Source organism: Limulus polyphemus, unplaced genomic scaffold (genome assembly GCF_000517525.1).
Source record: "Limulus polyphemus unplaced genomic scaffold, Limulus_polyphemus-2.1.2 Scaffold4697, whole genome shotgun sequence".
Taxonomy (NCBI): Eukaryota; Metazoa; Arthropoda; class Merostomata; order Xiphosura; family Limulidae; genus Limulus; species Limulus polyphemus.
This window is the reverse complement of record NW_013670307.1, coordinates 33,911-51,226: the sequence shown is the minus strand read 5'-3', so window position 1 is coordinate 51,226 and position 17,316 is coordinate 33,911. Positions and strand designations below refer to the sequence as shown.

Below are 17,316 nucleotides of genomic sequence, written 5' to 3'. Positions count from 1 at the left end.
ACAAAAGCATAGGAAACTAATGTAGCATAGAACCTGAAGATAATTAAGTAATGTTTGATACAGTTCCATGCATTTGTAAGTAAACTTTAACACAAAAGCATAGGAAACTAATGTAGCATAGAACCTGAAGATAATTAAGTAATGTTTGATACAGTTCCATGGTACAATGCATTAACAGCATTACCAAGTAATACTAGTTACAAAAACAGAGTAGACTAACATAGCAAAATGTTTAAAGAGCAGTACTGACTATTCCTGTCACAAAACACATTAAAGACTAATATGGTGTTTTTGTACAAAGGTTATCAATAGTGTTTATCATGTAACACATAAGATTTGTATAATGCAATGTGTAAAGGGCATATTGAGTACCATTAGTTACAAAAATAAAGGAATTAAACATGTACTAAGGCACAACACCTGGGAGACATGCATCACACTATTACTCTTTCTTCAACAAATATGACCATAAACACTTTAAAATTTATAAAGAAATAATCTGCATGACACAAAATACCATTTATTTTAAACAGTGTAAAAAGTGTAATCACCAGTATATAGAACAGACTCAAATGACTCTTAGAGAGCACTTCAACGACCATAAATCATATATTAACATAAAAAAAAGACCTCTTTTGTTACCCACCTTCCCAATTTAATCCTGAAGACGAAAGGTCTACATTTTGAAAGCACTTGGGTTTATATGGTATCATATTTTTGTGTTAAATTGGTTTCTTGATTTATGTGTTTTCCTAACATCATGAATATCACATTAAAATAAAATTCCTTAAAAATATTCATGCATTTCCAATTTCTAAACCTGTATAAGACACAGAACTTATACATTTTAAAAGTACTTTTAAATTTTCAACACAACCATTTTACAATTCATTATTATTTCACAAATCATACATATTACAATAATTTAAGTACACATCATTTTACAAAGTATAAAAGAACGGTTGTTATCCGTGTAATAAAGATCATTGTCTAGCCTGCATGTTTATAAAATCCACAACTGTGGTAAATGTTAATTTTTTTGTAAATGTATATTTTTCAGTTATTCTTTCTATTGATGCTGTTGTTAGAGGATCAGAAACATGTAACCTACTTTGTAAGGCACTGAGCATTAGTAAGAGCTCACATTCTCCACTGAAGTTACAAATTAACCAACTGGATGTGTCAAATGTAAGAGATAAAGAGCTTGAGGCTTTATTAAAACATATTGATCATGAGGTATGTATTAGTGTGAAAGTAAAACTTTTTAGGACTCTGCTCCTTATTAATCTTATGTTCTTTTATACTATTAGTGTATGTGGGAATTCTTAAAGGTTGGTGATAGGCTTTGAATCCTGTAGATGAAAACTTATTCCATTTTTAAGAACAGTAAAGCCCCCCCATATGTTGATGTAAGCCAAAAAGTAGAATTTTTGCTAAAGAGTTATAAACATTTAAAATATGTTTCTTAAAGTTCATTGATTGTGTATTGCACATTTCCTCAGGGATATTCAAACATTTAAATAATATTTATCTATCAACTTTTTAGCAACTATGCTGCTTAACATCATCAAGGTAGTTTTTTCAAAACGAGACCCAAAACTCTGTCTCTTTCAAATAGTTGACTATTATTCTTCAGAAGAAGAGTAGTCAACTATTTGAAAGCGCTCGAGTTTTGGGTCTTGTTTTGAAATTATTACTACTTTTGTAGGTGATCCTGTGTACTAACTACTTAACCTGGATCATCAAGATAGAGCATTTTAAACGAAGCAAGGATAAAAATTTCATTATATATTACATGTTACAAGAAAATAATAACCAAGATTTAACAAAACAATAATTTGGTTTAATTTCAGTTTAATTATGAATTTGTTTTGTTTTTTCAGCATTAAAACACTACTTGTATTTTCATGTAAGCATGGAGAATTGATAAATACGTGTTCTTTGATGAGAATAAAGGTGTGGATTTAGTATATCTGGATTTTCAGAAGACATTTGACAATGTGACACACAAAAGGCTTGTTAAACAAAATTATCTCTTTAGGTGTGTGGATTAAGTTGGCTCATTGGATCAAAGAATGGCTAGGTGGAAGAAAGCATTTAGTTTAATCAAACTGGATTAATGTCACAAGTGAGGTACCTCAGTATTGGGAACTTTGCTCTTTTTGATTTATATCAAGGACATAGATAAAGGAATGGTCAATAAAATGCTTAAATTTGCTGATGAAATTAAAGTCTTTGGGTTTGCTACTGTGAGAAGAGTGCTACTCTTTACAAAGGGGTGTGGGTTAATGCTGTGCTAGAGCTTTGGATTTTAAGCTGGCAACCCATGTTCAAACACGTGCAATACCACAAAATATTCCCTGCACTTTAAGCTGTGGGGACATTATAAGAGTGATAGTCAGTTCTTTGACATTAGTGGTAAGGTGCTGCTGAGTGTCTGCCTTCCCTCTGGTTAGTATTTCAAGATTATGGGTGGTGGCAGATAGCCTTAGTAGTGGCTATACAAATACAAACTTACAAAAGGATTCAGATCAGTTGGTGAGTTGAGCAAATAACTGATATATGACATTTAATTATAATAAATGCAAGATAATGCATGTTGGTTATTATAATTCAAATTATAATTTTGATAGGAATAACCTTAACAATGTTTTGTTTGATCAGTCTCGTAAGCCAACCAAGTAGTGTGCTGTTTCTAGTGGTAGGATAAATAGGATTTTGGATTGTATTTACATAAAAAATTTAATACAAGTAAATAGGTTATTATTTCAGTTTATAGGTTAGGCCTCGTTTGGAGTATCTTGTTCAGTCTTGGGATCCTTACCTTAAGAAGGATATTGAATTGTTGGAAAGGGTTCAAAGAAGGGCTACTAGAATGATACCTGGGAAGGACAGGTTAAGATCGTTGAAATTGTTTTCTCTTGTTGAAAAGAGAAGAGATTGATTGTAATGATGTATCATCATTTTTATTTGTTTGTTTGTAATGGTGAAAATAATGGTACAAGGAGACACAAGTATGCATTTTAGCAGGGTAGGAGTCTCTTGAGTTACAGTTTTACTTTTCTACCAAAGTGGTTGGCCATTGTAATGAGTTGCCTTCAGTTGTAGTGGGTGGAGTAAAGTTACTAGAGCTTAAGGGAAATCTCAATAAATACTTAATTTATCAGAGCTGAATTTGAGTTCTTGTGTTCTTTTGAAGTAGATGGGATGGCCTAAATGGACTAATGGACCTCTTGTATTCCCTAAAATGTCATGCTTTTTGTTGTTTTGATTCAGCGGCATTTTTAATCCAAACTAAGTACATACATTAAATATCAATACCAAACATGATATTACTGCCATGATACCTTGCAAAAATAGTTACATCCCAGCATAAATGACAACAAAGTTGTAAAGATTTAATCAAGGTTTATTCTGAGATTAAAATTAGTTGTGCAAGCTCACTGCTTTTAAAGGAAGCAATTTATGACATACCGTATGCTTAATTTTAGAGTTGGCAAATAGTTTTAACTACCCATAATTTAGAGCCTGATGACTTTTTCACCTTAATTTTAACCTCTATTTGATAAGTTAAAACATTTTAGATTTTAAAAGTTTGGGTCAGGATAAGTTATTTTGAATGATGAGGAAACAAAGGTCCAGGAGAAAGGATTTGAGTTTGTAAAAAAGGAATAAACCCACAGTTAAAGGTTTTATAGTGTACTAAAAGAGAGCATTCAAGATGAGCTTTCTCATACAGTTATTTACAACTAAAACTTACACAAGACCGACTTCTAAACAGAAAGTCGTATTGTTTACTACTGACCTTGCTGAGATGATGAAAGCTGGTATATTTTTAAACTGCATTTCTGAGCTTTTTATTGTTTTGATACTTAACAAGAACCATTGTTTCTTGTCACAATTGATAAATGTGGATGAATTATATACAATCTAAAAATTTAATATTTATGGGTAGAACCATACACATGAAACTTGATTCATAGAAACTGATGTATGCACACATGTGGAACATTATACAATTATATATAGTTATTCACTTATTGAGCTTTTTACAGATATGTATAGAACTATTCATAAACATATATAGGTTGAATCAAACAAAGCAGAATTTTATAATTAAAGATTGTACTATACACAAATATGAAATTTTCAACACACTCACTGAGTCGTACATAGATGTGGAACTTTCACCATTTAGACTGAATTCTACACATTTAAAATGTGATATGTATAATCTGAATTATATGAACAGATGGAACTTGACATGTACAAACCAAATCCTACTTACATGGAACTGGATTAATATCAGTTAAATTACACACATACATACAGGAATTTGATATGTATACTCTGAATTATAGAAACATTTGGAACTTAATATATGTTAACTCTTTAATTACTAATCAAACCATTGTACCAACACCCAAAATGTTGAAGCTATATATGTATTAGAACTCTGAATTTATTAAGTGTGTTTTTACAAAATTTTCAAACATTGAGTAAACATTACAAGCTTTTTTGCACAAGATTTTTTGATAAAGTATTTTTCTAAATATTTTCTGTGAATACATGAAGCCTTTACTGAGTCACTTTGAAAGGTTATCTTCATGTTAAGAATAAAAATATTTATTTTCATTGTATAGTTTTCATATTTCATTTGCATAACATCTAAAATATTCTAAATAAATATCAACATTTTTTGGTAAAATTCATATATTATCTCTTATTTTCTCTGCATTAACACCAACTGTAGCAAAATTATCAGTGTACGGAGAAATGGAAAGTTTAAAAATATAAAATAAAATGAATAACCTTTTTTATTCTTTTTTTTATCATAATTGATTTGATATTTTCAGTATTTTCACAGTTTCAACTTTTAACTTTTTGACATCTGTTTTCTTTCATTTTTATGGTTTTACTGCCTGAATGTGTACCATGAGAGCAGATTACCTTTCTGTTTAAAACAATAAATCACAGTATGGTGGATGAAAATTTTTTTTTTATATATAACAGCAAATTAAAAGGACAAGAGGTTTAGATTCTGATACGATATTTTACCTCATCTCACAAAATAGCACTCTATCAGTGCAAAGTTTAAGCACTCGCCACTAGCCTTCTACTTCGTGCTTCTGCATATCCACATATAAATGATTATGCAGCAGCTCTCCACCAATAGGAGTGCATCACAACCCCTATCGTAACCAGCATCCTCTCCACATTTGCACTCGTTAATCACTTTGGAGCCAGACATTTCCATTTCCACCATATTTGGACACCATTTACAACAGATTCATGGGTCCTACAGGTTATTTAAGAGGGTCTGGCCCTTCACTTCCATTCCCCTTCTCCCACCAAGAGATCCTGTTTCTCGCCGGCATTTCAGGACTTACTTTGGAAAGATGCCATAGAACTTTTGGAACCTTCTCCGCCAGGGTTTTACTCCTGTCTGTTCATTGTATCCAAAAAAATGGGGGATTGACAACTGGTTATAGATTTATTTTCCCCAGAACCATTTCCTCATTTTACCAAAATTAATGATGGAGTATTACTTAAACCCTTCAGTTGGTTTTCACTCCTGGGTTGTGGATGATGAATATTGACATGTCTGATGCCTATCTACACATTCCCATCTCCCAGGCATCCTGGAATTTCCTCCATTTTGTTCATCAGGGGTGTGTTTATCAGTTTCAGGCTCTATCATTTAGCCTGGTCTCAGCTCCTTCTGCCAAGTAGTCAGGTTGTCCACTTGACTGTTTCATGCCAGAGGCCTTTGTTTCCACCATTACATGGACAACTTGTTTATTTTGGCTTCTTCTCAGGTCAAACTGCTGTTCATACTCAGTTTTTTTCATAACCTGCCAGACTGATGTCTTTTCTCATACGCACACAATATCTGATTCATCTGGGTGTGTTTTTTCAATTCCCTCATCAGTCAGGCCTATCCTTCTCCCATTCATTTATTGGATATCAGCTTCTCTCTCTCCTACTGTACGAGAGACCTCATCTCTTTTGGGGATGTGGGCTTTTCTTGAAGCCCTCATTCCCCTTGGTTGTGCCCACATGAATCACCTTCAGTGGGTGTTAATCAACCAATGAAGCCTCATTTGGGATCTTTTAGATGCTCCTATTACCCTGACTCCCCACCTACAGGCCGACTTTGCTTGGTGGTTGGTTCAGATCAATACAACTAATGGAGTTCCTCTTCCACCTCCTTGACCAGATTGTCATCTTTTTACAACTGCTTCTTTTATGGCTTTAGGTGCTTACTCAATACTCAGGTGGTTTTGGGTCCTTGGACACTGGCTGAATCATCCCTACATATCAATGTCTTGGAGTTGCTGGTGGTCCATCATGTTCTAATACACTTCTTGTCCGATATTCGGGGGCATTTGGTGATGGTTCACTTCGACAATTCCACTGTAGTATTTTTTATCACCAGGCATGGGGATACTCAATCACAAAATCTTTGTTACCTAACATCAAATTTCATCTATTGGGCCTACAGTCATCATATCAGATTATTAGCTTGTCATATTCTGTGTGCCCTAAATCTGATCATAGACTGATTATCTCAACCTGACAAGATTATCCCAACAGAGTGGTTGTTAGATCTGCAGATGTTTCGGGTGTTGTGTGCTCATTAGAGTATTCCAGATGTAGATGCTTTTGCCACATATTTCAATGTATAATTTCTCCATCTCTGGTCTACAGTTCCACATTGTTTGGCAGAATCTATAGATGTTCTCAGTCAAAACTGGATAGGGTATTACATCTATGTATATCCTCTTATTCATCTTCTTCCCAGGGTCCTTTCAATGATTCAGATCACTCCATGTCATGGGCTCCTGGTGGCTTCATTTTGTCCTGAACAATTGTGGTTTCCACTTCTGTGTAGACTTTCCGTATCACCTCCCCTTCCTTTCCCATTGTCTCCTCAACCTCAAATCAAGTATGTGTCATCTGTCCATTACCACCCTCCAGCTTTACACGTGGTTTTCTTCAGGTCCATTACCAGACTATCTGTATTTTGAAGGTGTGTTGCCTACTTGACTGACTGTCCTGTATGTCCTTCCTCCTTGGCTGTCTATCAGTGTGAATGGCATACTTTCCACTGTTAGTCACTTTGCCAGGGATATTGTCCTTTACAACCTTCCCTACCATAGTTGACTGTATTTTTTCTCTTGGCTCTTCAATGGGGGACTGTAAGTTTCCTTGATTGCAGGCTATCAAGCTGCATTATCTTGCATGTTCAGATTTATTGATTTTGCATCTGTTTTCCAATCTGCTGTGTTGTCTTTGTTGTTTTGTTCTTTTCCCTTTTTCTGTTCTCCCCACCCTGTGTCTCTCCTGGATTGGAATCTAAATATTGTCCATCACACTTTCACTCATCCTCCATTCAAACCTTTATCTTTGTGTTTAGTGTATCACCTTTCCTTAAAATCCATATTACTCATGTTATTGGCTTGTGGCTGGCTATGTTTCTGAGATTTTTGCAATTGACATTTGCTATGTGCTGTTCCACAGTTCTAATGTTCTTCTCTTCCCTGACTGGTCATTTTTGCCCAAGACCTCTGCTGATAGAAAGGGTAATTCCACATTTTCTCCCATTTCATTATCCTCCATTTCCCAAATCTATGGCTGTTCAGATCCTGACCCCCTCCTGTGTCTGGTCTGGACCTTCTGATGGTATCTCACTTGCACTGCTACCTTCAATGGTTCCTGTAACTGTTTGTTTATTCAATGGAATCCTTCCATGTCCTAGACCTCTTCCCCCATTTCCCTTACAGGTTTAATTTACCAGTTAATTAGGCTTTTCCCTTTTGCCTGAGGATTGTTGCCTTTTTAGGGTATCTTCTCATCAAATCCTTCACCTCACTACCTTTGGAGGTCATCATCGTGGCTGGTATGTGGACTACACCTCATTCCTTTGTTTCACATTATTTACATCACGTGGCCATTTCTTGCTCAACGGTTTTCATTTACCTCCAGTCGCCATCTTATACTCCACGTTGGCATTATGATTGGTGAGTACTATGTTTTAGTTATTTCTTTATTTACAGAGGCCTTTTTACTAGTGTATTGTGAATACTACACTGTGGTAAGTGGTGCCTGACCAGGTATACTGTTTGTTTTTTTGTTTTTTTAAATCTACACAATCCATCCTGTGACCATGCTCAATGTCAATTATGTTGTAGCTCTTCCTACCACAGACCTGATGTACAATTCCAGACACTGCCAGGTATTGGTTGTGTATCTTTGTTCAGTTGTCATCTGTGCCAGACCTATTACATTGCAGGATTAGATTACGCACACCATTGAGATAGGGTATTCCATAGGGCTACTAGTGGCTCTCTCTAGTGATTTTTTGCTTCGTAAATATGTTCATCCCATACTGTACACTCATGGACTATCATGAGTAAAGCAGACAGGGATTGCTGCCCATCTCTGATTCTCTGTGGTGTTGAGACTCTTCTTACTGCAGACCTGATGTACAATTCCAGATGCTGTTGCATGTTGTTGTTGTTGATTGACCCTCTCCATGTGGTAGCTCTGCTTTTCAAAATAGGGTATTGCAGTTACCTGTGCCACTGTCTTGGGTGATGCTGTCCTTCAGACTCTCCCATGCATTTTTTTCCTCCTTTCTTATAGTGGAGTATGAGAGTCCTTACCACTTACCAATTTCTAGCTGCTGGGGTGGTGGACCATTGAGGCCTATTCTTCCGAGTGATGCATCGTACCACTCAGCTGATAATAGGGTGATGGCATTCTGTGGTGTCGATGGTGTATAGTGCTTCCTACCGCATACCTGATTCACAATTCCAGATGCCACCAGGTTTTGTTTGTAGTACCATGCCATATATATGGCAGACTGCCAGGTTTTGTTTTGACTGGAAATGTCACCCCACCAGGGCTTTCCACCTTCTTACCATCCTCCCAGATTTTGGAGATGGATTTTGACAAAGAAGCTGGTCTTCCCTACCAATTCCCATTTCGAGGTAAGAGGTAGGTGATCCTCTGCCTACCATGGAACTGATGTACAATCCACCAGTTCAATCAATTTGTGATTCTAGCTGTTTTGTGATTGGAAATAAGATATGTTATCAAATATTAACATTTTCCTAAACTGAAAATGTATTTGCTATAGCTACTTACCTCCTCTCACATTTCCCACCCAGCCTCCCCACTTCTGGTGATATATGGTGTAGGTCCTATGACCAATCTCAAAGTGATTGATGAGTGCAAATGTGGAGAGAAAGCTGGTTATGATAGGGATTGTGTTGTGCTCCTATTGGTGGAGAGCTGCTGCATAATCATTTACATGGGAATATTCAGAAGCTGGAGGTAAAAGGCTAATGACAAGCATTGAAAATGTGTGTCAATAGAGGGCAGTACTAATCGAGAAAAGTTATTTTATGAGAAGAGATAACTATCGGAAATACATTTTCAGTTTAGTTCATTTTTATATTCTTGCTTGTAATTATATATAATTAGTGTTTCTAATTGGTTTGGAACTGTAGAAGCATATTATTGAAGTCATAAAAATATAAAGTGGAGAATTTGGATCATAGACTCATCACATGACATAGAAAATGAAGATTGATAATTTTTAAATATTTCCTTTTGAAATTCAAAAATTAAAATTAGATAATATCAAAATTTAGATTATAAATTACATTTTGATGCCTAGTTTACATACATAGATAATAAAGTTGTTTAATTAATGACATAAAGGTTGTGACATGCGAGGAAGGACCACTGCTATACTTAAATAACACAGGATACTAGACAAAGATTAACCAAACCACACAACGTATGAAATTTACTATATGTAAACTGAATCATACACATAAAAACAAAAATTACACCATGTAGACTGAACTATACACATATAGCTTGTGTTAAATGTAAGCTGTATCATACATGCATGTTAAGTGTAAGCTGTATCATACATGCATGTTAAGTGTAAGCTGTATCATACATGCATGTTAAGTGTAAGCTGTATCATACATGCATGTTAAGTGTAAGCTGTGTCATACATGCATGTTAAGTGTAAGCTGTATCATACATGCATGTTAAGTGTAAGCTGTATCATACATGCATGTTAAGTGTAAGCTGTATCATACATGCATGTTAAGGGTAAGCTGTATCATACATGCATGTTAAGGGTAAGCTGTATCATACATGCATGTTAAGGGTAAGCTGTATCATACATGCATGTTAAGGGTAAGCTGTATCATACAAATGAAATTCGATACATGTAGACTGAATTATACACGTGAAACTAACCACGTGGACTGAATTGTTCACGTGAAACTAACCACGTGGACTGAATTGTACACGTGAAACTAACCACGTGGACTGAATTGTACACGTGAAACTAACCACGTGGACTGAATTGTACACGTGAAACTAACCACGTGGACTGAATTGTACACGTGAAACTAACCACGTGGACTGAATTGTACACGTGAAACTAACCACGTGGACTGAATTGTTCACGTGAAACTAACCACGTGGACTGAATTGTACACGTGAAACTAACCACGTGGACTGAATTGTACACGTGAAACTAACCACGTGGACTGAACTATACACTTTTAGCACTTGTGACGTGTAAGTTGGATCATACATACTCATGAAACTCAATGTGTAGACTAAACTGTATTCATTTAGCACTTGTTACAAGTAGGCTGGATCATACCTACTCATGAAACTCACACCATATAGACTAAACTATATACTTTTAGCACTTGTTACAAGTAGGCTGGATCATACCTACTCATGAAACTCACACCATGTAGACTGAACTATATACTTTTAGCACTGGTGGCCCTGTAAGCTGGATCATACATTCTTACGAAACTCAATGTGTAGACTAAACTGTATTCATTTAACACTTGTTACATGTATGTAGGATCATACCTACAGCCAGGGGTTAAACTGTGGCAGATTGGTCTGGAATGGAGTTCTGCCTTTTGAATATTCATGTCATTAGTGTTCCTGATCTTCTGACTGGAATGTCAAAGTGGATCACAAAAGGGAATTCTACCTCTTTCAAAATTCCAAATTAACCAGTGCATACACATGAAATTCATATCATGTAGAGTGAACTCTATTCATTTAGCACATGTTGCATGTAGAATGAATCACACACACACACACACACATACATATAGGAAACTCAAACATGTAGACTGAACAATGAAAAAATGCATTCTAATTTTTATAAGCAAGAACATAAGGAAGGTATATTTAATTAGCTGTACTCATTACCAGATTGATTTTTAGTTTTACTCTGATCGAAAGTAATATTAATTGCACACATTTAGCACTTGTTACATGCAGACATCATACACCACATAAACGCATGATCATATCATGTAGATTGTATGCACTTGGAAGTTTTGCCTATCTATTGAAGCTTACTCGAATATGGAACTTGCAAATGTATATTGCAAGCTTAAATTAAGAGGAGAGTAAGCCATATTTTTCTGGTAAGAGCCAGCTACTAACTGACAACCAAAAACGTTGTATTTCATGAATTCTCACTTACACTTCATCTTCAGCTCTACTCAATATAAGCAGCTGAGAAGAAACTTAATAATTACTATCTATTAGTGAGAGAATTCAGAAATAAAACTTCCTCTAAGTCTTATAATATACAATTTTTTTATGTAGATTCCTAACACACACATTTCAGATTCTAACAATTATAGATATTGCATTGAGTTTTTTTTTTTTTTATATATTTGTTCTGATAATGCTTTCAGACACCTTTTATACCAGAGCTTCACAGCCTTACCTTTGGCATTTATTGGCTAAGATTTTTTCACTAACAAAGTTGACAGCTCTTTTCATGATGATGTATGAAGAGAATAACAAAATTAGATAATATATATTATTTTTATCACAAACTCAGAACAAATAAGAAACAAGTCTATCACTATCAATTTCTTCTTTCTCAGAAGAATCTTTGACTTGACTCCATTATCAGTTACTTAGTTTTGTATATATTTTAATAGTCGAGAGAGTTGAGTACCAGTTGACACTCCCAGAGGTTGTGCTGGCTCATCTGGTGCAGGCCAGCCAAAATGTAGAAGAGAGTTAATTTATTGATGTTACCAGTGGCCTTCTAGCTGTATAGCATCCTACTAATTCCCCATCCTTTGCTTTTCATAGATACGCCATACAGTACTTCGTTTTCCAGCAGTCTCATTCCCTCTGAATGTTGATAAAGAGCTTCCGTGGTTGCCATTTTCAACAGAGGAAGTCACTATCCTGACAGTAAAGTTGTGTTATATTTGATGTAGGGGCTTCTTTTGTGAACTTGTCAACTTCCTCGTTTAAATTTACCCATGCATGGGTTAGCACATAAATTCAGGTGATGGTTTTATCATGCAGTTGGTTTACTTTCTGGGGGCCATCCACTTTTAAATTTATGCAATACAACCCTGAGTCAGTTGCAGATATGGTGGGGCACTATCTCTTTGTGGGTCATTCCATTCAGCATTTCAAAGGAGAGCTTGCTTTATGGCTTCCAGCTCCATCCTTGTGCTGCTTGTGGGAAGCTTGAATGCTATATTAACATTATAGAGAATATTGTTGCCCTATGAGACCATGAATATCAACTATTTAATAGTAAGGTAATTAAGCACCATGTCACCATTCAGTGCACTGCTGATATCATTCCACACTACACCATCTCTGACAACATCATTACATAATGGTTTGGTTGATCCTGACAGTTATCCCAAGGATCAAATTGTGGAGAAATGTTATTTTTATTGTTATTACTCAGACACACACACACACACTTCCATACTTTACTTCAGTTCATACAATTCTCTTCAAATGTACAATAATTACAAGAGAACACAAAACCTGTTGTGCTTCAAGTTAAACTGAAAGTCTTGTCAGATTGTCCTGATGCCCAAAAAGGTTTCTTAGCTCTAGACAAATGGTTGGTTAATTCTTTAACAGATGTAGCCAAAGTATTATTGCTGTGCTGTATTAAAAGTGTATGTTTTAATGCTGGCCAACTGAATCAGTTCGATTTCAGATAGGCTTATCCACTTAGGAACAGGTAGAAAGTAATGATAATTTAAATTTGACTAACATGTTACACATAGAAGAAACTGTTACATATACTTTGGCTTGTAGAAACAACTCTCCCTCCACCACAATAATTTAAGTTTGACATAAAAGGAGGAACTAGGGCAGGCATTGCCCCGAGGCCTGCAATGCCTAGAGGCCTGATCTGGTCTTTTCTTCTGAAAAAAGGGGCCCCAATCATTTCTTTGCCCCAGGGCCCCTGAAATGCTTGTTATGCCACTGAGAGAAACACTATAAAATTGAAAAATACATTACCAAGAGAATAACAAACCTTGTAAAAGAAACTTCATAATATTAAATATATTCTTGTGTCTGGAAAATATATTCAGTGAGCTATTGTTTTTAAGTGTTTTGATTAATGAATTTTTTATTCAATTTGTTATTTACTTCTTCGTAAAACTAAGGTGTTAAAAGTATGATTGTCATATTTAAACTCATCTGGTCACTACAAAAGGTATACGGATCCACATGCTTACTTGGAAATTGATACAAGTTGACTGAATCAAGAAATGTGTAGTTGAAATCTTAATAGTACAATAATAAGAATAAAAGGTTTGTTAATTAAAAGATATTATAAGTAATAAGGACATTAGATATAATCAAATTCTCTAAAATGTTTTGAAATTACAACTAGTTAGGATAAAGCTTTAAGTATTATGGTTAAAACATAAACATAGCTACAGCTTTGTTAAACACTTCAACTAAAATAATTTTTCTGAGGTTTAATAGTTGGAGGTGGTTGTGATTCTTTAGGTGGTTGGAGCTTCTGCTAAACCAAGGTAAACTGATGCACACCTAAAACTCTAACTGGTTGATGAACCGAGACTTCTTCATCATAGTCAGTTCACATATTAACAGGTAGGCAAAAAACGACTTACAAGCATAAGGAAGAGTTTTATTGGTGGTGGAACATGCTTTATGTTTTGAAAGAACATTAGTCTTCAGAAACATGTATGCTCCACCATCAATAAAACTCTTCCTTACATTTATAAGTCATTCTTTGCCTACCTATTGTCATATCAGCATAATGTGCTTCATTACTCAGTTCACATGTATTACATACATTTAATGGTGTATTGAATGTAATCACTATCTTTGTAACTAGGGAACCAAAAGCCCTAGCAGCCAGTGCTCACAAAAAATCATTTTCTGTATGCACATGTTATTATGTAAAACTATTACCATTGGGTTTCATGAATGACAGTAGAAAAGATAGTTTTAACTTGTTTCATGTTACTGCACCATAGTGTGTAGTCCTTCAGACAATATCTTCTTAAGATAAATGTGTACATTTCTTTTTTGCTACACTCATTGTTACATAAGGAGCCAAGTCTGCAGGATGTGATTATTTCAGTATATTTTTTTAACAGAATTTCACATAAAATATTATTGTATATTTCATCTAGATGCACATAGAACAGAAGGGACGCGTACCTCCTCCCATTTTTCCTATTAGTGTACATACACTGTTATTAACACTTTTCCAATAAACATTTGGCACTCTTATGAGCAAATGTGAAACTTGACACCCTTAGGAGAAACCATAAAATGCACTTTTCAAACTTGTAAAAAGATCATACTTTTGAAAATTTAATCTTAGCCTATTTGCCCTTTTCATGTTAATTCTGTGAAAGATTGACTCCTTGCCAAGTAGTTGTTCTATAGTTTAAGTGAGTTAAATACTCAAATTTTTGTTGTATTAAAATTAGTTTATTTGTTAATGTTGCTTCAGGATTTTGATTGTGTCATAGCTCATTTATATAGTTTACCATGATATATAAAAAAGCAAAACATGAATATTTCAGATTTATCACATTTAATTGAGGAACAAGTTAATTTTCTTGTCATCAGTGTATGTGGAGTGTCAAATAAAGATTAAACATTTATAGGAAAACAATAATTTTCAACTTTTGTTAATATATTCACTTTAATAAAAAAAATATTATAAATGGAACTTGAGAATGAATGATATCTGTACATGGTGAAACATAAACAATATCTGTAGAAACGCAAATAACTTATAATAATTAACTGGGATTGAGAATAAGGTGAACAATGATACTTCAATAAGGGCTTGAAATACTAAGATTATATTTGAGTTAAGTAGTTAATGTAAATTTATGCTCAATTATCTGACTATTTGTCATTCTGCAGAACCTAACTGGCTTAAGTCTTCAATACAACTCTCTGTTACCAAGCGGTATTTCAATTCTGGCTCCTCAGATTAGCAGTTTAAAGAATCTGTCAGCTCTGGACCTTTCTTGCAACATTATAAACCTAACAGAAAACCCTGATGTCAGAGATGTAGTTTCTGGAATGCTGTCCTCTATGCATAATCTGAAAAGACTTGATTTCAGCAACAACAGAGTGGGAAATTGTCTGAGAGAACTTCTATCAACCAAAGAGGGGAAGTTTACAGCCAGTAGTAGCAATAGAAGCACAGATTCTCCTCAAAGCTTGGAGTATCTAAAGCTGTCAGCCTGCAGATTGACACAAAGTGACCTTCTGTATATTTCTACCAGTAACCATAGGTTTACTCTCCGGGAACTTGATCTTGGTGAGAATGTGCTCTTCATTTATATGAGCAGGTATGACTTCTTGCTGTATATTGGTATTTTCTCTTGTTTGTGTAATATGGGGGATAGATGTAGGGTTTTTATATTCTTTTATGGTATAAATAATGTGACAGAAATACAGTGAAATAGAGTTTGTTTAGTTAAATCTGTATTTTCATTAATTTGGAAATATGGACCACTGTGGTATTGTATTCTGTGTAACAAGTATGATACACTTCATATAACCTGGGAGTTATCACACTTGAAGTTATTTTAATAGAGACAGATTACACAATAACATTTTGAAGAAAGAGAACTTGCTTTATTACCACTATTTATCAATAGAAAGTAATGATAACAGCCCCGAGTTATGCCTATGCTATCTACAAAATCGTAAAAACAAATAACTTTTCTCCTTTAGTAATTAAACTGCTAGTATCCCTAAAACTAAAATTCCTTGACTGTCATTCAGGAATTTTAACACTAAAAAATTTTCCTAAATTATAAGTTACAATGATTTTAAGTTTTAGAATTTACCCAGTCTAGTCTTTCACCACAATTCCTTAAAGGAGAACTCCAGGTTGGAGACATCAGCAACTTAAAACATCAAATGGATGCTGAAACATAAATACAGGGCGTCTAAAATAGTTTGACAACATTCCCCAATCAAATATTACTATTTTCCTTTATATAATGCGTGCATATGAATGACTTAATAAAACACCTCTGTACTCATGTACTCTTATTATGTGTTGCAGAATCCTGTAATTGGAAGTAGTCCAAATCCATGGAAAGATGTGCAAAAATCCGTGGAAAAGTTTAAAAAGAGAAATTCCGCACACTTCCATGGATCATCTTCTATATATTTGATATTTGCAGTAAAAATGTAAATCAACTATACATAACTATATCGGTCATTTTGTCAGTAAAACCAAAACAAAAATATTGAAATGCAGTTTGTCCATACGGTAAAAACAGTTATGTAATAAAAGACATTAAAGTATTATTAAAAGTATGTTTAATTCTATGGCTGCTGTTCATAATTACAAAAACAAACTTGCCACTATAAACTACTTTAGCGATTTATTGCTTGAACTGCTTGGAGCACCCTACCACCCCCCTTTCATGTTCTTCCATTCTTGTCATAAAAAAACTAGTATAACTGACTTCAACTCCTCACCTTACATAAACTGTCTGTCTTTTTTCCCCCCTTTAAACCTGCCTTCACACTCAATTTTCTTTCACATCTTGCACTTATCTCCATTATTCTGCTTTATATTTGAAATGTCTTTTGACACATACATGGATCAATTCTCAAAGAGAGAAAAAGTGGAGCTTTATAACAGTGAACTTATCTGTTTATCAGATTTTGCTCAAAACACACACACACAAATACACATACACACAATTTAGAACAGCGTATTAAGTGATTGTGTGTACAGTAGCAGAAGACATTTTTGGGTTCTTTGTTTTTGTCTTTATTTTTTTTTGTTCATCTTCCTGCTTTCTTTAATTAGGGCATTAACCGCCTGATTGTAAGATGGAAAAGCATCATTGATAAGAATGGAGACTATTTCATTTAATAAATGTTTTGTTTTGATATATAAGTTGTTCGGGTTTTTCATGTAAAAAAATGGACATTAAATTC

General features: G+C 34.6%; 1 protein-coding gene across 2 annotated transcripts in view; it reads left to right on the top strand.

Moving 5' to 3' along the window:
• The window catches only part of LOC106471556 (leucine-rich repeat-containing protein 14-like), a 60,070-nt gene that overhangs the window by 10,666 nt on the left and 32,088 nt on the right, over positions 1–17,316 (top strand). For both annotated transcript variants that reach the window (XM_013932160.2, XM_022400171.1), the window contains exons 4-5: positions 1,061–1,236; positions 15,268–15,701. In XM_013932160.2, the coding sequence (XP_013787614.1) occupies positions 1,061–1,236; positions 15,268–15,701 (610 nt within the window). The remainder of the gene's footprint in view (positions 1–1,060; positions 1,237–15,267; positions 15,702–17,316) is intronic.